Source organism: Ahaetulla prasina, chromosome 13 (genome assembly GCF_028640845.1).
Source record: "Ahaetulla prasina isolate Xishuangbanna chromosome 13, ASM2864084v1, whole genome shotgun sequence".
NCBI classification, from domain to species: Eukaryota; Metazoa; Chordata; class Lepidosauria; order Squamata; family Colubridae; genus Ahaetulla; species Ahaetulla prasina.
Genome location: NC_080551.1, coordinates 20,421,426 through 20,444,877, shown reverse-complemented (window position 1 = coordinate 20,444,877; position 23,452 = coordinate 20,421,426). Strand labels below are relative to the sequence as shown.

Sequence of the window (23,452 nt, the reverse complement as noted above, 5' to 3'; positions counted from 1 at the left end):
CAGTTGTTTCCCTGGGGTATATTATTTAATTATATACTTATTTTTCGAATCTTACAGCAAAACTAACCCATATTCCAAATCTTCCTGGTCTAACTTCATGCACTATGCTAATTGTGGGTAAAGGAATAACAGTTTCTTCACTTATTCCAAATTGTCTGGATTTACAGAACGCATTAAACCATGAGCCAAACACTTACATCACAGTGGCAGAAGACTTCAGATTGCAGCTCCAATATATAATTGTTCTAATGCAGGGGTCTCCAACCTTGGCAACTTTAAGCTTGGAGGACTTCAACTCCCAGAATTGGCTGGGGAATTCTGGGAGTTGAAATCCTCCAGGCTTAAAGTTGCCAAGGTTGGAGACCTAGTGGACATGGCTGGCTCGGGGATTCTGGGAGTTGAAGTCCACAAGTCTTAAAAGTTGCCAAGCTCTAACCCTGCTCTAACCTCAAGGCTGCAGTAACTATAATTAGAGCACCGGAACTAGAAATACGCGGCCGCTGTTGCCCAGCCGGCGCCTTTGCGCGTTGCACCGAACCGAAGCCCGGCCGGCTTTTCGTGTACGTGTGGCCTTGTGCGCCCGCTTTCTTCTTCCCCCGTCATGAAGGCGTCCCTGTCAGAAGCCGAGATGGCGGCGGCGCTCGTGTCGTGGTGCATGGGGCAGCTGCGCGGCAATTTTGGGCTGGATGTCAGCGAGGAGATTATCCAGTGAGCTTGGGGCGGTGTGGGGGGGGGACAAAGGGGAAGCGGGGCAGAGCCGGGCGTTCCCTGCGACTCAGAATAACAGTGTTGGAAGGGGGACCTTGGAGGTCATCTAGTCCAACCCTCTGCCCAGGCATGTCACCTTGTCACGGGATGCCATCTTCGCACGGCCTCGGGTGGGAGACCCTCTGGCCTGCCCCTTTGGCTTCCTTTGGCCCCGGCAGGCCGAGAACCGAGGGTATTGCTTTGCCCCTTTGGACGACAGGCAGAAGTTCAACAGGTGCGGGGCGTGGAAGGAGCTCAGCCGGCCCAGTCTTTTAACCCAGTGAGGTGACAGCCTCGGGCAATTGAGGCTGCGGGTGTAGGATGAATGACCCCGGCTTTTTCCTGCAGCGCATGAAACCCTATTGTGGCTTGTTGGCAGCTCAACAAGCCACAGTGTGAATCTAGGCATTGCAAGCGGTAATAATAGTAACAGTAATAGTAATAATGATGATGATGGAACTGGAAAAAATCATGAAATATCACAACCTGGCCATTGAAACTACACAGCTATGGATGAAACAAGTAGCAGTGATACTCATTGTCATCGGGCCACTTGGTACCATGTCCAAGAATTTTATAAGATACATCAACAAATTGCAGCTTCCTGCAATAACACCAGCAGAACTGCAAAAAACTGCACTACTTGGAACATCGTACATCTTAAGAAGGTCCTTGGTTGATACCTAGGATGTTGGCAGCAACCCGTATCAACCATTAGCGCCAGTCAATGGTATTTGTGATGCCTTTTTGAATGTTCAGTTGACTGAGTTTCATGTTTAATGAATAAAGATAATAATAATAATAATAGTAACCCTTATTGTCACTGCACAACATTTCTCTGTGCACCCTTGTTTGCAAATTCGTTAATAAGCTTCTTTGCTTTAAGTTGTTGTCCCAGGTTGTTCTATATGCGAACATGCACTGTTTATAACGTAAGGAAACGTAACAATTATCATTACAATGATAAGAGATCCTGGTAACAATGTCCAGGCCAGTGTTTCTCAACCTTGAATTCCCCAAATTGTATTTTCATAGATACATAGACATAACCCTCTGTATATTTTTAGATATATTTTGTCAATCGATGACGAGGAAGAGATTCGCGAGTATGTCACGGATTTACTCCAAGGGAGAGATGGCCAGAAGAAGTATTTTATAGATGAGCTCGTAGCCAGGTGGAAACAGACCCATTCTACAACTTTGGATCCTTTGCCGCTGTATCAGAAAAAGGATGGTAAGTGGGGAGCAGAAAAGGAGATAAAAATTTGTTCAGGGATAAAGAGGATGTTAGCAAATCATTGTTAAATTAACCCCAATCAGTAGCAAACTTCAGCCCTTTGCTACCTTCTATCATGGTCTCGATTCTTGTAGGCCTGGTTTGATATTGTTGCCTAAATGCATGGTAGCTCAAATATGGCCCTCCAGAGTTTGCTGAATTATAGCAGTCAACATTCCTTTACAATGAAATTAAGTTGAGTTAAGTTAAATTGCAATTCTGTGGAATTAATTGGTATCCAGAGGACCTGCCCCTGGCTTAACCAAAGAAAACCGCAAGTCACACACACACAAAAAACACTTATTTCTAAGAGTGCAGTGCTGCTGCCCAGCTTTTTGTAGATTTAATTAATTATGAGAGTAAAAAAAGGTATGCCTATGCTGCTTTCACCTTCCTTTAATACCTTTTGCTACCAAGGCCCTGTAATTTATGGATGGTAGCAAAAGACCTGTACAATGGTCTCGTATCATTCTCTTTCTTTCTTTAGACCAGTGGTCCCCAAACTTCAGCTCAGTGGCCCATTCATGAAGTTTCAGATTGCTCATTAAAACCCCCACAACATTTATGATATGAAAATAATTTAATACTGCTTTAATAGCATTAGCAATAATATTTTATTTTATTTTATTTATTTATTTGTCAAGTAACTATTAGATAATATATATAAGTATAAGCATGAATTGAATACATAAAATGAATACAATTAAAGTGAACATTAGGACATTAGGCACGCTGGTGCTCTTATGCACACCCCTTACAGACCTCTTAGGAATGGGGTGAGGTCAACAGTAGCCAGTCTAAGGTTAAAATTTTGGGGTTTTGGGATGAAACCACAGAGTCAGGTAGTGCATTCTAGGCATTGACCACTCTGTTGCTGAAGTCGTATTTTCTGCAATCGAGTTTGGTGCGGTTTACCTTGAGTTTGTATCTATTGTGTGCCTGTGTATTGTTGTGGTTGAAATTGAAGTGGTTATTGACAGGTAGGACATTGTAGCAGATGATTTTATGAGCTATGCTCAGGTCATACCGAAGGCGGCATAGTTCTAAATTTTCTAAGCCTAAAATTTCAAGTCTGGTGGCATAAGGTATTTGGTTGGGAGTGGAGGACCCTTTTTGTGAAATATTTCTGGACATGTTCATTTGTATTAATGTTGTTGTTGTTGTTCAATTGTATTAATGTTGTTGTTGTTATTATAACAGCAACAACAACAGAGGCGACTCAAGGCTGCTCTTGCTGGTGGTTGACCATCCAATCCTGGGTAACACTGTCTTGCCACTAGACACCTGACCTTCAGAACTGGGAATTGGCATGGCATTCTACAGGGACCCCCAAAGATGAATTGACCCCAATTAACCTCCCATCATTTGTTGAACATCTATTGACCGCCAGACACTTACTGGTCTCCTTTTGGCCCCCCAGACATTGATCAATACTTTGGACTGTCCCATTGATCCTTGGGGGAGGGGTTGATACGGACCAGTTTGGGGAGCCAAGATTTAGATAGTTACAGAAGGGTGAAGAAAAAAATCTGGACCGAAACCAGCCTCTGCTACGTTTTTCCTGTTCTTTTAGATATTTTGGATACTCCTCGACCAGGAGACCCGACAAAGAGAGGAAGGCATAAAGGGAGAAATAAACAGGAAACACCTATTTATGTTGAAGCCTGCCAGCCTGTAGAGAAAGTAAAAACACCACTCGATTTAGCCAAGGTAAGATGCATTTGGTGTCTGTTGTTATTAGAACACATTCATTTTGGAGTCCTTTTTTTTAATGCAATTGATTATAATTATTTCACTTAGCGCTTTTAAAGGTCCACTGCACTTCATGGTGAATTCTGGACCGGGAGGCCCTATGCACGGTCACTCACGCCCTTGTGACGTCTCGCCTGGATTACTGCAACGCTCTCTACATGGGGCTTCCCTTGAAGGGCATCCGGAGGCTGCAGTTAGTTCAGAATGCGGCTGCGGGTGATAGAGGAGCCCTCGTGGCTCCCGTGATAACACCCACCCTGCGCAGGCTGCACTGGCTACCTGTGGCCTCCCGGGTGCGCTTCAAGGTTTTGGTGACCACCTTTAAAGCGCTCCATGGCATAGGGCCGGGTTATCTACGGGACCGCCTACTGCGACCAGATACCTCTCACCGACCCGTGCGCTCTCACAGAGAGGGACTCCTCAGGGTGCCGTCAGCTAGGCAGTGTCGTTTGGCGACACCCAGGGGAAGGGCCTTCTCTGTGGGGGCTCCCACCCTCTGGAACGAACTCCCCCCAGGACTCCGTCAACTTCCTGACCTTCGAACCTTCCGTCGCGAGCTCAAGACACATTTATTCATCTGTGCAGGACTGGCTTAGATTTTTAAATTTAGAAGGGTTTTAAATTGATTTTAATATTTATATTTTATATTTATATTTCTATTTTTAATAATTCGGGCACTAGAATAAGTTTTTTAAGGATTATTTTAATTTGTATATTGATATTGATGTTTTATATGCCTGTGAACCGCCCTGAGTCCTTTGGGAGATAGGGCGGTATATAAATTCGAATAATAAATAAATAAATAAATAAATAAATAAATAAATAATAAGGCCTTACCTTAATCCAAATATCACAAAACCCTGGATAGAGGAGCAGCTAAAATTGTTTTTAATAAATAAAGAATAATTTAATGTTTACCCATTATTTTGCAGTGAAAATAATAACTTTCAGGAAAATGGGGAATTAATTTCAGTTCAGGAAGTTCTATGTATCTATGTATCTATCTATCTATCTATGTATCTATCGATCTATCGATCTATCTATCTATGTATCTATCTATCTATCTATCTATCTCCAGACATCCGGGGGGGTGGGTGGGGGAGAGGGAGGGACGAAGAGAGAGGGAGAGAGAGAGTATGCACACATGCACACTCTCTGTGATAGTCTATCTGCTCTCTGGTATGTTTTCTTCTCTTCATTTTATCCTTCTTTCTCCACTTTTATAACAGGCCCAGGAGGTCCCCAGAGGCAGCAGCTCCTGTTCCTCCAAGAAGAAGGCAAAATACGTCAATTTGTACGCAAAAGAAGGTCAGGACAAGCTGGCCGTCATGCTTCCGGGACGCCATTCCTGTGAGTGCCTGGCCCAGAAGCACAAACTCATCAACAACTGTTTGACGTGCGGGCGCATCGTTTGTGAACAAGAAGGTTCTGGGCCTTGCCTATTCTGTGGAACTCTGGTATGCTAAACTTCCCTGTATGTTTTCGTTTTATGAAAGCAGCAAGTAAACAAGGCTGCTGTTTTAAGGAGAAACCTCTTTGAAAGATTATATTTCAGTTTATATTTTAAATACCTCTTTAACAGCGAGAAGAAAGAAATACCTGTCATAACCCCAGATTCTGCTTTGCCTACAGCACAAAAGCTTCCACTGTAAGACAGCCACCATATATGCTCATTAAAAACATAGAGAAACGTATTCCTAACTAGAGAGGCTACATATTACTGAGCTATAAGACAGGAAATGGGTCTAGATCAAAGGTCAAAGGCCTGGAAACCAAAACATAGGAAGAACGGCTGCAGGATTTGGGTCTGGCTAGTCTAGAGAAAAGAAGGACTGGGGGAGACATGTTAGCAGTATTCCAATATTTGAGGGACAAAGAAGAGTGGGTCAAGTTATCCTCCAAAGCACCAGAGGGCAGGACAAGAAACAATGGTTGGAAACTAATCAAAGAGAGAAGCAACCTGGAATTAAGGAGAAACTTCCTAACAATGAGGACAATTAACCAATGGAACAGTTTGCCTTCAGAAATCGCCGCTGCTTCATCACTGGAAGTTTTTAAGAAGAAACTGGACAGTCATTTGTCTGAAATGGTATAGGCTCCTCTGCTTGGCAAGGGGTTGGACTAGAAGACCTCCAAGGTCCCTTCCAGCTCTATTGTTCTCATTAAAAGATAGTGAAGTCTCACCTTGATACTTGGCTGTTTTTAATTTGCTTTGGAACATATTTTAATTTAAAAAAATGCTTCATATCAAATGTAGATGAAGTTACAGTTTTGAGAGCAGTCTTAACAGTGGACAAATTATGCACGTGTAGCAACGAGCAAAGATGTTTCCTACATGTAGTTGGAAGACAAACTTAATTGGACCTTTCTTCTCCTTTTATAAGGTGTGCACCAAAGAAGAACAGGATGTCTTGCAACGGGATTCCAACAAGAGCCAAAAGCTATTAAAGAAACTTTTGGGAGGTTGGTATTTTCTGACAGACAATTGGCTTTGTTTATGGAAGTGGTTCTCAACCTGTGGGTCGGGACCCCATTGGGGGTCGAATGACAATTTGCCAGGGGTCACCTAAGACCATCGTAAATATGGGAAGTATACTTGCGAGTCGAAGAATCGCGCTCCAATGGTTGACTCGACAAGCCAGCTGCAGGCTCTTCAAATTGCTAGCCGAATTCGGCTTCAGGCGCGATGAATTAAAAAAGAGAGAAATCTTTGCTCTGATGTCTCCCTCTCAAGCCAGCTGCAATCACTCCCAATCGCTAGCCTAATCTGGCTTCAGGCGCGATCAACTTAATAGGGGAGGAGTCTCCGCTTTAATGCCTCCGTCCTCAAGGCAATCGCAAGCAGTTCAGATCGCTAGCCAATACGGCTTCAGGCGCGATAAATTCAAAATGAAAATAATTTTATGGTTGGGGTCGCCACATCGTGGGGAATTGTATTAAAGGAGTCGCAGCACTATAAAGATTGAGAACCACTGGTTTATGGGAAGCTGGCAAGGAAAGTTGTAAATCATGATCACGTGATTAGGGGACACAGCAATCCTTGAAACTCTGGGCTGATTGTCAAGCACCTGTTTGTTTAAAAACTTTAACAATGATAGTTTACAGACACACAAGTACGGAGATGTCCATTTCCTTCTTTTAAGAAGTACATCAATAGTACTCTGTGCATGATTTAGTGTAATTTTGTATTATAATCCTTTTATTTAGTGAACCAAAGGTATATTTTGCAAAAATGTTATCTATGAATAGATACCATGTTTTCCCGAAAATAAGACCCTGTCTTATATTTTTTTGAACCCTGAAATAAGCGCTTGGCCTTATTGCCATGCACACAAAAGCCCTACTGGGCTTATTATCAGGGGATGTCTTATTTTGGGGAAAACAAGGTGTTTGAATGTACAGGTAGTCCTCAGCTGACGACCACAATCGAGCCTAACATTTCTGTTGCTAAGTGAGACATTGGCTAAGTGAATTTTGCCCCGTTTTACGAGCTTTCATGTCACTGTTGTTAAGTAAATCACTGAAGTTGTTAAATTAGTAGCACGGTTGTTAAGTGAATCTAGCTTCCCCCTCGACTTTGCTTGTCTGAAAGTCATAAAAAGTGATCACGTGACCCTGGGACACTGCAACCGTCATAAAAGTGAGTCAGTTGTGAAGCATCCGAATGTAAATCATGCAACCGCGGGAATGCTGCAACGGTCATAAGTCTGAAAAATGGTAATAATTCATTTTTTTTTCAGTGCCGTTGTAACTTCAAACGGACACTAAACAAACTGTTGTAAGTCAAGGACCATCTGTAATGCCAAAATCTCCATTATATTGTTGTTTATAAAAGTTACGGGAAAATACACCCCTAAAAATAGTAAAGGTAGACATTTAATTTCCGACTTCCTTCTTCTTCGTGCTAAATTGAGCTTCTCTTGGGGCCGGGCGGTTCCCTCAGGTGCTGAAAATTCTGGGAAGGCGGACATCAATGACAAAGACTCACTCCAACTTCGGGAGGCTCGACTTAAGTCAGGTCTGGAGATGGCTGTGAAGCACAAAGACAAACTGCTGGAGTATGACAAGACCAGGTATGTGAGAGAGTAACCCAAAAAAGGAGGAATCGACTTAACTTTCCCCAGCTGAATGCTTCCAAAATGTATTGGATTTTGACTCTCCCGGTTTCCCAGTAAAGGCACCTGGTGGGCCCCGAGGTAGCTAGCTTTGTTTGCAGTCGTCCATGGAGATTCTCAGTCATCCAGGTCATGATTGTCCCAAAGGTGCTTTTTTTTCAGGAGGCAACTGGACTTTCTTTTATTTATTTTTTCTTTGAAGATATTTTGCTTCTCTTCCAAGAAGCTTCTTCAGCTCTGACTGGATGGTGGGGAATGGAAGGATGCTGACAGCTGGACATTTGCATCCTTTTAGCGGGTCGTTAAGGTCACCTGGAGGTTTATCTGTGCCCTCAGGGTCACCTGAGTGGTGCGAATTGGCGTGGAGCCTTCTTGGAACTGCTGAAAGGACTGTGTTGTAGATTGGAGATAAGATGATGAATATCCCTCCCCTTCTGTTGAGAGAGGGCTGTTCAGTTTTGACACAGGTGGCCTCTTTGACTATTCTTTCAAACCAGCGATCTTTTCTGTCCAAAATATGGACTTCGTCGTCTTCAAAACGGTGGCCTGGGTCTTTGAAATGCAGATGGGGCTGCTGAATCTAGTCCCGGTGCGCAGAATGGGATTTTTCACCTCAAACTCTTGGCGCTGCCTGTTCCTCCACCAAGGTTTCGCCTCTGCGTTATTATGCCTCGGCACTTAGGGCCACGGCCTCTCTGTCCCAGTCCCTTCACCGCTGCAGTTCAGAGGGAGGCATTTCTTTCTTTTTCTTTCTCTTTTTCTTTCTCTCTCCTCTTTCTTTTTCTCTCCCCCACCCCCACTCTTCTTTCCCCTTTCGGTGTCAGGGAGGCAGGATCAGGTATAGGGGAGCTTCCACCTCTCCCTTCCGTCTCCTAACAAGCGCCTGAGCCCGTTTAGCCTTGTCCTGCCCTTTTCTGGGAATTTTCCTCTACAGCCCCTCTCCCCTCCCGCGTCTTTCGTCTCCCTCTGAACTGTAGCCCCTGCTCTACTCCCAAAGCCCCCAGCCCCTGCACCGATTGCCTGGCTTAGAACAGTCCTGTGCATCCACAAGCCCAACGCGAACTGTTCTGCGACAAATGGGCTACAGCAAAGGGACTGGGACGGAGGGGCTGTGGCCCAAAGTGCCGAGGCATAATAACACGGAGATGAAACCCCGGTGGAGAAACAGGCAGCGCCAAGAGTTTGAGGCGAAAAGTCCTAGACACCCTCCCCCCCCTCCCCGTGCGTTTGTTCTCCTGCGTTCACGGTTGCGCTGGAACGAATCCCGCCTGCAGTTTACATCCGTGGCCACTGAGCCTTGCTCTTGCACTTTCCGTGAAAATCAGCCCCACAAGCTTCAGCTTTTAAGTCAGCAGGCCAATCATTAGCAGTGAGAATCTCTGCCAGCTGGACTTGCCTTTTAACAGGAGAACCCCAACCAGGTGATGCTGTTTGATACAAGGGCCCAGGTTGGTACCTGGATTGAGCAAAAGAAAATGTTTCTCGCTGTCAGCCCCAGGCTTCTTATGCGGTCCATGATGGGTAAAATCTACTGCACGGTGATTAATTCTAACTGGGACACAAAAAACGAACAGTGGGTAGTTAAGGCACCAAGCTAGAAACCAGGAGGCAGTGAGTTCTAACCTTGCCTTAGGCATGAAAACCAGCTGGGTGACTTTGGGCCGGTCTGTCTCTCTCAGCCCAGCCCACCTCACCTCACAGGGTTGTGGTAGGGAAAATAGGAGGAGGAAGGAGTATTATGCGTTCACCCCTTTGAATTATTTATAGTAATAAGGGCAGGATACACATAATTAAAGGGATGTGGTGGCTCAGTGGCTAAGATGCTGAGCTTGTCAATCAGAAAGGTCGGCAGTTCAGCGGTTCGACTCCCTAGTGCCGCATAACAGGGTGAGCTCCTGTGACTTGTCCCAGCTTCTGCCAACCTAGCCGTTCGAAAGCAGGTAAAAAATGCAAGTAGAAAAATAGGGACCACCTTTGGTGGGAAGGGAACAGCGTTCCGTGGGCCTTTGGCATTGAGTCATGCCATCCACATGACCACGGAGACGTCTTCTGACAGCGCTGGTTCTTCGGCTTTGAAACGGAGATGAATACTGCCCCCTAGAGTCAGGAACAACTAGCACATATGTGCAAGGGGAACCTTTACCTATGCATAAATAGGTTCGGCTGAGTTCGTCATGGGAGGACTCCACTGAAAAGTTGGAGAGCCATATTATAATTACTACGTCTACGTAAATGTTAGAAATTGAAATATTATTATCATGTAGACCTAAATAGTACCATTGTTATTATGAGCTGCGCTGGCGCACTGGTTAGAGTGCAGTACTGCAGGCTATTTCTCCTGATCACTGGCTGCCAGCAGTTTGGCAGATCGAATCTTACCAGGCTCAAGGTGGACTCAGCCTTCCATCCTTCCGAGGTCGGTAAAATGAGGACCCAGATTGTTGGGGGCAAGAGGCTGGCTCTGTAAACTGCTTAGAGAGGGCTGGAAAGCACTATGAAGTGGTATATAAGTATGTGCTATTGCTAGTACTGTATATAAAGCAAATTGACCCAGACAATACACTGTTCACTAAGCACTTATGTATGTCAAAGAAAAAACTATAAATAAAATTATCTATATCTCTATCTGTCTATCTCTATCTATCTCTATCTATCTATCTATCTATCTATCTATCTATCTATCTATCTATCTATCTATAAAGAAAAGTTGGAGAGCCCTCATGTATCAAAGATGTAGTCGAAGTATCCATGGTCTATTAAAAGAACACCTATTTCACATTGTGAAGGGGATTCCCATTTTCATTTTGGTTAAAGGGGTCGAGTGACCAATGACACCCCTGGGGCGATGCTGCCCTTCAGAAGACTATAGAGGCCTCTGGACCAATAGTCTGGATTGGGGGTCTCCAGCCTTGGCAACTTTTAAGACTTGTGGACTTCAACTCCCAGAGTTCCTCAGCCAGCATTCTGGGAGTTGAAGTCCACAAGTCTTAAAGTTGCCAAGGTTAGAGACCCCTAGTCTGGATTGATATCAGGCAGCTTCCCAGATGCCGACGCAGCGATGGACTGTAGCGACGGTGCTGCCTTGCCCACCTTCCCTTCTGCTCCCACAGTGTGCGGCGAACTCAAGTGATTGATGACGAGTCTGATTACTTTGCTACCGACTCCAACCAGTGGCTGTCCAAGCAGGAGAGGCAGGTGCTGGAGAAGAGGGCGAAGGAGCTGTACGAACTGCGGCACGCCTCGCGGCTCTCCAGGAAAATCACCATCGACTTCGCTGGCCGGCAGATCCGGGAAGAAAACGACAACATGGCGGAATATCACAGCAAGTGAGGCTCCTGGAGCGGTGGGGAGGTGGGAGTGGTCGGCTCAAGATCACCATTGGGACAGGCGAGTCCTTCTGGAAATGGTGGATGTACTTTGAGTGGGAGTGGATATGTTGGGAGGGGCTTAGGGTTTTTCTCTGTTCCTCCGTTCGTTCATTCATTCATTCATTCATTCATTCATTCATTCGTGGATCCTGTTTAAGCATCCATGAAGGGGTCTTCTATGAGATGATTAGGGGATGATGATTAGGGGACTGGAGGATAAAACATATGAAGAACGGTTGCAGGAACTGGGTATGTCTAGTTTAACAAAAAGAAGGACTAGGGGAGACATGATAGCAGTCTTCCAATATCTCAGGGGTTGCCACAAAGAAGAGGGAGTCGGGTTGTTCTCCAAAGCACCTGAGGGTAGAACAAGAAGCAATGGGTGGAAACTGATCAAAGAAAGAAGCAACTTAGAACTAAGGAGAAATTTCCTGACAGTTAGAACAATTAATAAGTGGAACGACTTGCCTGCAGAAGTTGTGAATGCTCCAACACTGGAAATTTTTAAGAAAATGTTGGATAACCATCTGACTGAGATGGTGTAGGGTTTTTCCTGCCTGGGCAGGGGGTTGGACTAGAAGGCCTCCAAGGTCCCTTCCAACTCTGATGTTATGTTATGTTATGTTATGAATGACCTAAGAATTCGTGCTGAAAGGAAGGACTTGTGGCCCTTCAAATACAGGTAGTCCTTGATGTCTGTGGAGATTCTCAGTCATGGTTGTCCCAACGGTGCTTTTTTTTCAGGAGGCAACTGGACTTTCTGGTTTTTCTTTGAAGATGTTTCACTTCTCATCCAAGAAGCTTCTTCAGCTCTAATTGGATGGCAGGGAATGGAAGGATTTATACTCCTTGTTAGACAGCTGAGGTCAGAGGTGAAGAAGCTCCTTGGATGAGAAGCGAAACATCTTCAAAGAAAAACCAGGAAGTCCAGTTGCCTCTTGAAGAAAGCAGCACCTTAGAGACAGATAGTCCTCCAGTTACAACCATTCATTTAGTTTACAACTGAAAAAAGAAACATAGCCGTTTTTCACACATTGCAGTATCACTGTGGTCGTGTGATCTAAGTCAGGGGTCTCCAACCTGTCTCCAACCTTGGCAACTTTAAGCCTAGCGGACTTCAACTCCCAGAATCCCCCAGCCAGCTCTAAGGTTGGAGGCTTTTGGTCTAAATCCTTGATGACTGGTTTATGTTTATGATGGTTGCAGTGTCCCGGGGTCATGTGATTGCCAGTTGTAATCTTCTGGAGGAAGTCAGATTTGCTTAACAACCTCATGGTTCACTTAGCAACTGCAGTGATTCACTTAACAGCTGTGGCAAGAAAGAGTATAAAAAGGGGACAAAATTCACTTAACAACTATCTTGCTTAGCAACAGAAATTTTGGAGTCAATTGTGCTTGTAAGTTGAGGACTCCCTATAGTTCTAAGCTAGTTTTCTGCCTCTCTCCCTGCTGGGCCGGGCCAGTAGAGACTAATATTTCAGCGACAGATAGAAACTTTTGTAATTTACAGCACATTTACGCATCCTGTCGGTTCTGCAACCAGACAGAGGACCGAGCAGGCAGCAAAGAGGAGAGCCCTGCAGTTGTGATAGGAAAAGATCAGCTGCCTTGATGGATTTGTCTCTTGCATTCATTTATTCTGTTCTGCTCAATAGTAAGCTTCCATTAAAGCTCCTGAGGGGAAGGGGAAAATAGGCTCAGACCCTTAAGAGGGTGACTACTGACTTGCTAACCACGGTAATTGAGGTTAAATAATTGAGCAAATGCATTCTTTGGCATTTGGCGTGAGAAGAGCGTTTTCAGCTGGAGCTCTTACACAAAGAGGGAAGAGAATATCACGAGACTGAAGGCAAATTTGGCGGGTTGTCCTTACAGGTTGGATGAGACAGTCGGAGCGATCAACCTCGGCTCTCTGGTCAAGGCGAAGCAAAATCCGGACAGGAAACCTGAAGAATTGGGAGTCTTGGTGAATCCGCACATTCTCCAGGCAGCTCCTGTGGTCAGTATTTTTTCTTTCTCTTCCTTCCTATGAAATACCCGCCCCCCGCCCCCAATAATCCAGTTAGCTGTCTTTTCAGGAATGAATTGTGGAGGTTGCTATCCTAGGGTTAGGATTTCTTTCTTTTTTGTCCATATAACTTGTCTTCTTTGGGCATCACCAACATGCTGGTAATGCTGGCTGAGAAACAAGGGTGGGCTACTGGGGATTTGCAGGGGTTCGGGATTTGGAGAACCCCCAAATCCCACTTCTGGCTGGCCCTGCCTGCCCCACCTCTCCCAGGAGTCCACACACAGCCCATGTTGAATGCAGGTAAGTGCAGGGCACACACACAGGCTCAGGGAGGGCGAAAAACGAGCCTACCGGAAGTTCGGGAGAGCCTCCGGAGCCTGGGGAGGCTATTTTCACCCTCCTGGAGGCTCGAAAAAAACCTCCGGAGCCCGGGGAGGGCAACCCCCACCTCTGCTGTGGTGCAGGAGGCCGACTAGGCCATGCCCACCACGCCCACGCGCACCCAGCAACTGGGCAGAGAACCCCTTGCTAAAAATTTTGAAGCCCACCCCTGTTGAGAAGTGACACTAAGCTGAAGCCAACTGCATAAACTTCAATGTCTGGGCTCACGTGTCACACAAGTTCAGCATCAGTAACAAACAAACAACAATGGCAGTTCAGCACAAGTCAAAAGAACTTTCTATTCCTACCTTTCCTCGTACAATCCCGAGTACAACAATGTCTTTTTGTTCTCTTTTAAATTATATTGAAGTGGGTGGACCAAGCCGGTTTGCTCCCACACCGGAAAAGGGACACCTCCGCAGAGAGCGGGAGCCCCGCAGATTCAGAAAGAAGTCGCTTACGCATTCAGGACCGAGAGATACAGGAGATTTCAGATGGCGGCTGGTGTCTGAGCATGCATCAGCCTTGGGCCTCCTTGCTGGTCAAAGGGATCAAGAGGTAAACAAGAGATCTGTCACCTGGAGCACTTGGAGATTGGGTTCACACTAGATCAGGGGTCTCAAAACTCACGGCGGCGTCACATGACGTATCGGGATTTCCCTCCCCTCCCTTCGCTAAACTGGGCATGGGGGTGGCCAGCGCATGACACATCTGCACCAGATCAGGGGTCTCCAACCATGGCAACTTTAAGACTTGTGGACTTCAACTCCCAGAATTCCACAAGTTGAAGTCCACAAGTCTTAAAGTTGCCACGGTTGGAGACCCCTGCACTAGACCATGGTATGCTGTAGCCAAGGTTTGTTTGAATAAGCTTCTGGGCCAGGGTTTGTGCATCACTAAGCCATAAATGTGGTTTGCTAACTGTAATCACCAGTGCCATAGGACACGGGTCTACAACCTCGATCCCTTTAAGACTTGTGGACTTCAACTCCCAGAGTTCCTCAGCCAGCTGGCTGAGGAACTCTGGGAGTTGAAGTCCACAAGTCTTAAAGGGACCGAGGTTGGAGACCCTTGCCATAGGACACCCTAAGCCAGTGATGGCTAACCTTTTTGCCATCACCTGCCAAAAGTGGTGTGTGTGTGTGTCATGCGTGTGTGTGCCCACACCCACAATTCTATGCACCCCGCCTCCCACACACGCGACACTTCCCCCCATGCTCCCCCTGCTTTTGGCATGGTGGGCACGGTAGACCCATTTTTCACTCCCCCCTGGCTCCAGAGCCTTTTTATGAGCCTGAGGAGGGTGAAAACGGCTTTCCCTCCCCCCCTGGAGGCCCTCTGGAGGTTGGAAATGGCCCGTTTGCCAACTTCCGGTCCCACCAGAAGTTGGTAAATGGGCTGTTTCCGGCCTCCGGGGGTGGGTGGGTAAGGCCGTTTTCGCCCTCCCCAAGCTCCTAGAAAGGCTCTGGAGCCTGGGGAAAGCAAAAAAATCGGCCTTCCTCACTCCCCCCCACCTCTGGAGACAGGAAACAATCTGTTTCCCTACTTCCAGTGGACCCAGAAGGCCCAAAACCAGCTGGCTGGCGCTCACATGCGCACCCGACCTGAACCCGCATGCCCACCAATGCACACATGCCATAGGTTCTCCATCACGGCCCTAAGCATAAACCAGAGAAGAGAACAGCGTAACCTGTGAACCTGCTTTGGAGAAATTGGGAGGCTGTAAGTCTGCTGCATCTGTCCAAGATCATTGTGTGAACAGAGGAATTCTGTTCCAAGCTGAATTTAACACGTTTTCTCTCCTCTGCCTTCTGCTGAAAATAGGGCACTTGGGTGACACGAGGTTTGCCCAGCTGCTGTTGCGAATCAGGTCAACTGCATCGTGTAGGTGGCACTGCCATTTTATAGGAGCACAAGCTTTAGGGAAAAACATTCTGGTGCGTCTTTAATTGGAGCTGCTTGTGTGGTTTAATGAGCTCTAGCTGCTTTATTTTCACGTTTGTGACATTCATGTGCTTCCCTTTTTTCCCCCCTCTGTGGCTTGTAAACCCTAGGGATTGCCATAAATCGTAAAAAAAATATCCTCTGGGGGCATAATTTTGCACAATGTTTTTTCACAGGGGGCAGCTGGAAAAATTGCAACAGGGCGAGTATGTTTTTGATAGCCACCAGCAAACATTTTTTGTTTTCTAAGGATGTTGAAGAATTGATTCCACCTATTGGTTATTTTCCACAAAGGATGATTCACCCTTCTCTTAAAATTGTATTTAGCTTACTAACACCTCATACATAGAAGATGATCAGAATCAAATTTCTGGTAGAGACTTGGGATGAGTCCCCAAATTAGGGCTAGCCACTTCATTGCTAAGTGACATGATCATTGAGCAAAACGTCACAGGTCTGCAACACACTCACAATGTCAAGTGACCATGTGACCACAGAAGGCTGCAACAGTCGTAAACACCCGTGGATTGTGAAGCCTCAAAATTGTAATCACGTAACCCCTGGGGCCGTTGTGGCCATCGTAACTGCAAGGACCAATTGTAAAGTTATTTTTTTCAGTGCCGTCGTAACTTCAAACCGTCATTAAACAGGGCAGTCATGAACCAAGAACTACCTGTAGACCAGGGGTCTCCAACCTTGGTAACTTTAAGCCTGGAGGACTTCAACTCCCAGAATTCCCCAGTCAACTTTGCTGGCTTGGGAATTCTGGGAGTTGAAGTCCTTCAGGCTTAAATTTATCAAGGTTGGAGACCCCTACTGTAGACCAAGGACATCCAACCTCGGCTACTTTAAAACCTGTAGACTTCAACTCCCAGAATTCTTGTTGTTGTTAGTTGCAAAGTCGTGTCCGATCCATCGCAGCCCCATGAACAACGTTCCTCCAGGCCTTCCTGTCTTCTACCATCCTCTGGAGTCCATTTACGCTCACGCCGACTGCTTCCATGACTCCATCCAGCCACCTCATTCTCTGCTGTCCCTTTCTTCTTTGGCCCTCCATCATTCCCAGCATTAGGCTCTTCTCCAGGGAGTCCTTCCTTCTCATTAGGTGGCCAAAGCATTTGAGTTTCATCTTCAGGACCTGGCCTTCTAAAGAGCAGTCAGGGTTGATCTCCTCTAGGACTGACAGGTTTGATCGCCTTGCAGTCTAAGGGACTCGCAGGAGTCTTCTCCAGCACCAGAGTTCAAAGGCCTCCATTCTTTGGCGCTCAGCCTTCCTTATGGTCCAACTTTCACAGCCATCCATTGCAACTGGGAAAACCAGAGCCTTGATTATACGCACTTTTGTTGGCAGGGTGATGTCTCTGCTTTTTAGTACGCTGTCTAGATTTGCCAAAGCTCTCCTCCCCAGGAGCAAGCGTCTTTTCATTTCTTGGAATTTCAGAATTCTACTGCTAGCCTAAACATTTTAACCCTTCTGATCCATTCACCAGGTGGTGCTGTTTTCTACCTCTCTAACTGAAGTGGGGGGGGACCCTTTGGGTGTGTGTTGAACACAGTTGCTGCATGTTTTAATGTTGCGTCCCCTTCCCCCCACCCCCGACCTGATGCTTTGTAATATGTTGGATTCCCATCACTTTTAAATTGGGGTTCATAAGTGTAGTGATGCAGCCCCTTGGTCAACGCTGGATGTCAAAAATAATCTTAACGGACAATCAGCTGATCATTGGTCACACTTGCAGCAACCAGGATTGTGTGAATGAGGACCCCCACTTGGATATGTTGGGTGAGATATTATCGGATCCAGAGGTGTCCTTTTTCAAGTGGCTGCCTCGCCATTAAATGAAATGTATTATGCTCGGTCCCCTCCTCCATGCTGCCTTTCACAGTTAACAAAATGATAAAGATGGCTTGGCTGTATTTAGTGTTCTAAGCTCCTTAGAGGAAAGGGCTTAATGCCAGTTGAGCAGCTACATATAAGCAGAGTAACTCTTCCTTTGCTCCTTTCCCCCAAAGAAAATGACTATGATTGTAAGACTCTCCCCGCCCCCTCCTTAGCCTACATTCTCAGGGGTTTTAAGATAACCTTCTTATTTTAGAGGTCAGTGATTCAAAACCCAACCGTCTCAACAGTTTTGCACTGTAGGGAAAAATCAACATGCATTTAAAAGTACATTTGGGCTTTGACTTTTATCTATTTTACAAATTAAGCCCTGGACTTCCTTCATTTTATTGGGTTTAGTTATACCCACAGATATTATATAGTGGCTGCTGTAGGCCTTTCTTTTTTTTCTTCGTTTTGGCTCCTGAGTCTAGAAAGCGCTCTAGAGAGAGAATTTTTTTTTGTTGAAAGAACCTTTTCCCCCCCATATTAAAAAAAAGTGTTTCTATTATTCCTGGGTAAATATGCAGGGATAAACATCAGTTTCTGTTGAAAAAACTGGGAAGATGTAAAACTGCCTCTACCTGTTTGGAAGTATTGTGACCCAGGCCCAAGTAGGTAGTAGGAAACTCAACACAAACAAACTTTATTCGAACAGCTGAGAATTACTTCATTCTCAGCGTAGTTCAACTAAATTAAAGCAAATTCCTCCCAACACAAATTCTTCAGTCCTATCACCAACCATGGTCCAATTAGGCAAACTGCCAAAGGCCTTCCTTGGCAAAAGTTCAGAAGACACCAATACAAAACAAATGCTACAAGACGAAGCTATCAACGTTGTTTTCCAGCAAAGAGCCCAAATGTCGTTGCTGGTCTGTTTTAAGCCTTATGGGAGGGGCTGATCATCTCTTGGCCCTACATCCGAGTCATCCTCTTTGCTTGAGCTGCTCTTGCCTTCTGGCAGCTCATGCGTGCATTAGGAACAGGTGCCTCCTGTTCCTCTGCCTCACTACTGTCAGCCTCTGGAGTCCACATCTCACTCCTCAATGGCCCTGGCCTCACCTCCGCCTCCGACGCAGAGCCCTCATCCAGGCCTTCCTCAGCCTCCAGGACTGGCCCACACTCTTCCTCAGCCTCATCGCTGTCCCACTCCGTTGCCAGCTCCGCAGGCTGCTGGCGGACCACAGCAGGAAAATCTCAGTTCTTCTGTCCGTCTCTTTGGTTCTCAAGCTTTTTAACGACTCACCTGCCCTTTTGTCACGGCCAATTCCCCTTTGTTTGTTGAGGCTCATTCTCTTTTTTGGCCCAAAAATTGACCCAGAATTTCATGCAGTGGTTTCCAAAGAAAATGTCCTTTGAGTGACGTGTCAAGAAACCCACAGGGAGGCAGGCTCCGTTTCTGATCCTTCCCTTTTTCTTCTACAGGGTGGAAGGCCGAATTTGGTACACATCCCACAGAGGCCGGCTATGGATAGCAGCCACGGCAAAAAGGCCAACTCTCCAGGAAATCTCCGAGCTGGAGGCCACCTACAGAACATTGCTTCAGGAAGGTGAGCTTAATCCTTGATCTTCGTTGTGGTTATTTTCTCTGGAGGCCAGAAGGAAAGCGGGGGGGAAAAAAGGTTGAAGTGGAATACTTTATTTGGCCAAGTGATTAGAAAACACGAGGAATTTATCTCCGGTACAGAAGCGCTCAGTATACATGCAAAGCAGCCGAAAGGGTAATGATAGCAATATTCCACATCTGCCTTTCCAAGAGCCCGATCGGTAGACAAAAAAAATGACAGATCCAGACTGAACATCTGGCTGACTGCCACGAACCGTAATAAAGGAGAGAAGTAAAGAAGATAAGAAGGATAAATGCTAATACTAAAGCAGCAGTGTACGGCTTAACACATACACACATTAGACACAACTGTGAGAATTAGTAGGTGTTCTGCAGAGCGATGGCACAAGGGGAAAAATGGTCCCTGTGTTTAGTTGCCTTGCCACACAATGCCCTACAGTGCAAGTCCCACAGGAAGGAATTTAAACAGTTTGTGTCTGTTTTTTATATATATATATATGTATATGTGGCTAAGACGCTGAGCTTGTCGATCGAAAGGTCAGCAGTTCGAATCCCTCATGCCACGTAATGGGGTGAGCTCCCATGACTTGTCCCAGCTTCTGCCAACCTAGCAGTTCGAAAGGAGGTAAAAAATGCAAGTAGAAAAATAGGGACCACCTTTGGTGGGAAGGTAACAGCGTTCCATGCGCCTTTGGCGTTGAGTCCTGCCGGCCACATGACCCCGGAGACGTCTTCGGACAGCGCTGGCTCTTCGGATTTGAAACAGAGATGAGCACCGCCTCCTAGAGTCGGGAACGACTAGCACATATGTGTTAGGGGAACCTTTACCTTATATCTTAAATAATTAAAAGGGGTTTTTATAGCTTCTAGGGCGAGGTGCTATATGGAAGGAGAGGTGTTCAAACTGTTTCCATGAAAACTTTGGCCCTTTCCCCCCCACTTCGGTGTGGACACATTCTTTGTGTTCGTGCTCTCTTTGGTCTTTCATTTTCTCACTCCGTTATTGCGATTTGACGTAACATTTCAGTTTGACTATCCAGTGTATGGAAATGAACCACACAAGGGAAGTGGTTTCAAAACAACCAAGCTCCCTTAGCTCAGTTCAATAGGTATCAAGGCACTGCTCTGAAGGGAAAGGAGGCTTTTGAGAGAAAGATAGCCACGGGGCAGGAAACGGAAAGGGAGAAAGATACCGTCTATGCGTTATTTATGAATGTGTGACATTTATGTCATGTAAAGCCATAGATTATTTAACAATGAACATTGACCTAAAATTGACTGTTGTTACGCAGCGTGTGAAACCACAAACCACCCTAGCAAGGTGAAATTCGACAGAAACCCTCTGGTTTATTAGTTCGTTGCACAACTCCACATGGTGTTTCTTTCTTGCATTTTTATAGCCCAACAAACAATTTTTCCAGCGCCCCATTTCCCCCCCCCATCCTATGGGTCCCTTTCACCTTGTCTTTTTTATCTCTCAGTTCTCTCACAAGTAGGTCTTGTGAGCATCTCAAGACAGAAACCTTATCACCTACATCTGAGAACCGGAAGGCAGGAAATGGGTTCCACCGAGTGGGTGTTTCTTAGCCATGAAGAAAGTTCTAAAGACCTGCATGACACAACATTAACCTTAAAAGGGTCACCTTAACCTGGGGGAGATTATACAGGCAGTCCTCAACGTACGACCGCAATTGACCCCAAAGTTTCAGTTGTTAAATGAGAAATTCGTTGAGTCCCATTTTACAACTTTGCTTGCCCCATTTGCTAAGTGAATCGCTGCCGTTGTTAAATTAGTCACACCGTTGTTAAGTGAATCTGGTTCTCCCCCACCCCATTGACTTTGCTCGTCAGAAGGTCACAAAATGACCCCGGGAACCACACTGCGACCGTCATAAATGTGAGTCGGTTGCCAAGCATCCCGAATGCAAATCACGTGACCGGGGGGGGGGGAATGCCACAACGGTCGTAAGCGTGATAAATGGTCCTGAGTCACTTTTTTCAGTGCCGTCGTAACTTCAAAACGGACACTAAATGAGCTGCTGTAAGTCAAGGACTACCCGTATGGTGGCCGGAAGGATAACAGTTTACTGCAGGTTCTAGTCCCACCAGGTCCAAGGTTGAGGGCCGCGGTGTGGCTCAGGCTGTAAGAAGCCTGTTATTAAAACACAGCTGCCTACAATTACTGCAGGTTCTAGTCCCACCAGGCCCAAGGTTGACTCAGCCTTCCATCCTTTATAAGGTAGGTAAAATGAGGACCCAGATTTTTGGGGGGGCAATAAGTTGACTTTGTAAATATACAAATAGAATGAGACTATTGCCTTACACACTGTAAGCCGTCCTGAGTCTTCGGAGAAGGGCGGGATATAAATGTAAACAAAAAATTAAAAAAAAAAACAGTTGAAATTTGGAAGTTCTCGGCTTAAAGTCCTGATGGGGAACGGCTTCCTGCCATGTAGCAATGAACTCCTTTCTTCACAAGTGGATGTTTCCAGGCAGGGCTCCCTGAGAAAGCCTGTGTTTTATCCAAACCGTTAAATTAGCCATTGAAAGTAGCATGGCGCGTGTGCACGCGAGGGCTGGCAAGGGCTAATCAGGACCATGTGGAGAACGGCAGAAACCGGAGGCCCATGGCGTGAGCTTGCCTTATAATTTTCTCTCCCCGCTTACCACAGATTTGGAATTTCCCAAGGATTATCCCTCCGGCTGTCTCCTCGGCTGCGTGGACTTGATTGACTGCCTGTCACAAGAGCAATTTCAGGAACAGGTGAACGAACGGAAAACAAACAGATTCATCCCAACTTGTTTCTTGGTGGTGGTGGTGGTTGTTTTGAGGGATGGAGGTTGCGGTAATCAAAGCTGGGGGGCTTTTGTCACTTGCTTTAAAAATAAACGGGGGATGTGGTGGCTCAGTGGCTAAGACGCTGAGCTTGTCAATCGAAAAGGTCGGCAGTTCAGCGGTTCGAATCCCTGATGCCGCGTAACGGGCTGAGCTCCCATGACTTGTCTCAGCTTCTGCCAACCTAGCCGTTCGAAAGCACGTAAAAAAAAAGGCAAGTAGAAAAAATAGGGACCACATTTGGTGGGAAGGGAACCGCATTCCGTTCGCCTTTGGCGTTGACTCATGCCGGCCATATGACCACGGAATTGTCATCAGACAGCGCTGGCTCTTCGGCTTTGAAACAGAAATGAGCACCGCCTCCTAGAGTCAGGAACGACTAGCACATATATGCAAGGGGAACCTTTACCTTAAAAATAAATGGTCTTTTTTCCCCCTCCCCTCAAAGAGTTATAAAATCAGTGCAGTTGGAGACAGCCGTATCCTCAAAGGACCCGAATGCAGAAAATGTAAAGATTGTTCCGCTAGGTCCTTCTGCACCACTTCTCCAGGGAGCGGAGCATTATGTCTTTGCTCCTTTTCCCGCAGGCTTGCTTTGATTGACAGCAGGTCCTCTGGGTTCTCCCACCAGCTGTTATTGATTTATTAAATTTATAGGTTGCCCATCTCGCTATTGAGCGATTCTGGGTGGCTTACTATGCCATAAATAACAGGAAAAACGGCAGCAGCACATTGTTTTATATACCGCTTCACAGTGATTTATATCTCCCGCTAAGCTGTTTACAGAGTCAGCCTCTTGCCCCTAATCTGGGTCCTTATTTTACCGACCTCGGAAGGATGGAAGGCTGAGTCAATCCTGACTGTCAATCCAGCCAGTCAGGATTGAACTCCTGGCAGTGGGCAGAATCAGTCTGCAATACTGCGCTCTAACCACTGCTGCCGCCACAGCTCTCAAACAATTAGAGGATTAAAAACTTTTAAAACATTGGGTGCTGAAAGGTAAAAACGTTAAAATTAAATATTAAAACTGATAAAAAAAGAGCCAGGGCTCAGACAGGATGGAGGTGGGATCTTCTACTACTGTATTTTTCTGACTGGAAGACGGAACTAAATTTACAGGAGGAAAACTAGAAAAAAAATAGTTTTTGGCCTCCGCGCATCGGATTTTTGCCCTCCCAGGCCTCCAGAAACACTGCAGTGCTCCACACAGCCTGATTTCGCCAAAAATGAGGCCAAAAATGCCCGTATTCAGTCTATAAGACGCACCTAAACTTTTCACCCACTTTTAGGGGGAAAAAAGGCATGTCTTATACTCTGAAAAATACGGTAATTTACTAGCCAGCTCCAAAATGGGATGTCCCCATCAGAGCCCCAAACCAGTTGGCAGAACCAGGTTTTCAGGCTCTTTGGCAAGGCCAGGAGTGTTGGGGGCAATTCTCACCCTGGAGGGGCAAGCTATTCCAAAGGGTGGGAGCCACAGCAGGAAAAGGCTCTTCTCCTTCGCCAGCCACAATTCCTTGACCGTCCACTGGAATCTACCAGGAGATCCAGGTGCTAAAGATCGATATTTTTACTT

The 23,452-nt window shown here is 46.0% G+C and overlaps 1 protein-coding gene across 2 annotated transcripts in view; it reads left to right on the top strand.

Annotated features, from left to right (window-relative positions):
* The first annotated feature begins 554 nt into the window (after positions 1-554).
* The window catches only part of TRIP4 (thyroid hormone receptor interactor 4), a 41,431-nt gene continuing 18,533 nt past the window's right edge, over positions 555-23,452 (top strand). For both annotated transcript variants that reach the window (XM_058155719.1, XM_058155718.1), the window contains exons 1-11: positions 555-708; positions 1,815-1,981; positions 3,597-3,733; positions 5,005-5,232; positions 6,160-6,238; positions 7,719-7,848; positions 11,001-11,216; positions 13,134-13,257; positions 14,021-14,208; positions 18,899-19,023; positions 21,713-21,804. In XM_058155719.1, coding sequence (XP_058011702.1) covers positions 602-708; positions 1,815-1,981; positions 3,597-3,733; positions 5,005-5,232; positions 6,160-6,238; positions 7,719-7,848; positions 11,001-11,216; positions 13,134-13,257; positions 14,021-14,208; positions 18,899-19,023; positions 21,713-21,804 — 1,593 coding nt within the window. In that variant the 5' untranslated portion in view covers positions 555-601. The remainder of the gene's footprint in view (positions 709-1,814; positions 1,982-3,596; positions 3,734-5,004; positions 5,233-6,159; positions 6,239-7,718; positions 7,849-11,000; positions 11,217-13,133; positions 13,258-14,020; positions 14,209-18,898; positions 19,024-21,712; positions 21,805-23,452) is intronic.